Here is a 334-nt window from a genome sequence, read left to right as displayed (position 1 = left end):
CTATTGCCCTTACCCAGTCATCTATCTCCCCCCAAAACCCACTTTTTATAGCCTGTCCACTACCATAACCCTACCATAACACTGTCATAACCACCTATTGCCCTTACCCAGTCATCATCTATCTCCCCCCTCAGTGTGCGGCGTTGCCCCAGACGACGCAGGACCAACCAGAATCGTGGGCGGTGAGGAGGCGACGAAGGGCGAGTACCCATGGATGGTCCTGTTGGATATCTCAACGAATATCGGCAATTTGTTCTGTGGGGGAGCTATTGTCACGACTACCCATGTCGTCACGGCGAGTCACTGCGTCGATTACAGGAAGTTAGTGTTTGCT

At 52.4% G+C, this 334-nt stretch overlaps 1 protein-coding gene across 1 annotated transcript in view; it reads left to right on the top strand.

The window, feature by feature from the left end:
* LOC119586828 (proclotting enzyme-like) overlaps positions 1–334 on the top strand; it is a gene marked incomplete in the record, with an annotated part of 21,177 nt that overhangs the window by 12,638 nt on the left and 8,205 nt on the right. The window contains 1 exon segment of the mRNA XM_037935551.1: positions 135–321. Within this exon segment, the coding sequence (XP_037791479.1) occupies positions 135–321 (187 nt within the window).

The sequence above is a fragment of the Penaeus monodon genome, chromosome 22, assembly GCF_015228065.2.
Source record: "Penaeus monodon isolate SGIC_2016 chromosome 22, NSTDA_Pmon_1, whole genome shotgun sequence".
NCBI classification, from domain to species: domain Eukaryota; kingdom Metazoa; phylum Arthropoda; class Malacostraca; order Decapoda; family Penaeidae; genus Penaeus; species Penaeus monodon.
Note: the sequence above shows the minus strand (reverse complement) of the source record. Positions and strands in the feature narration are given on the sequence as shown.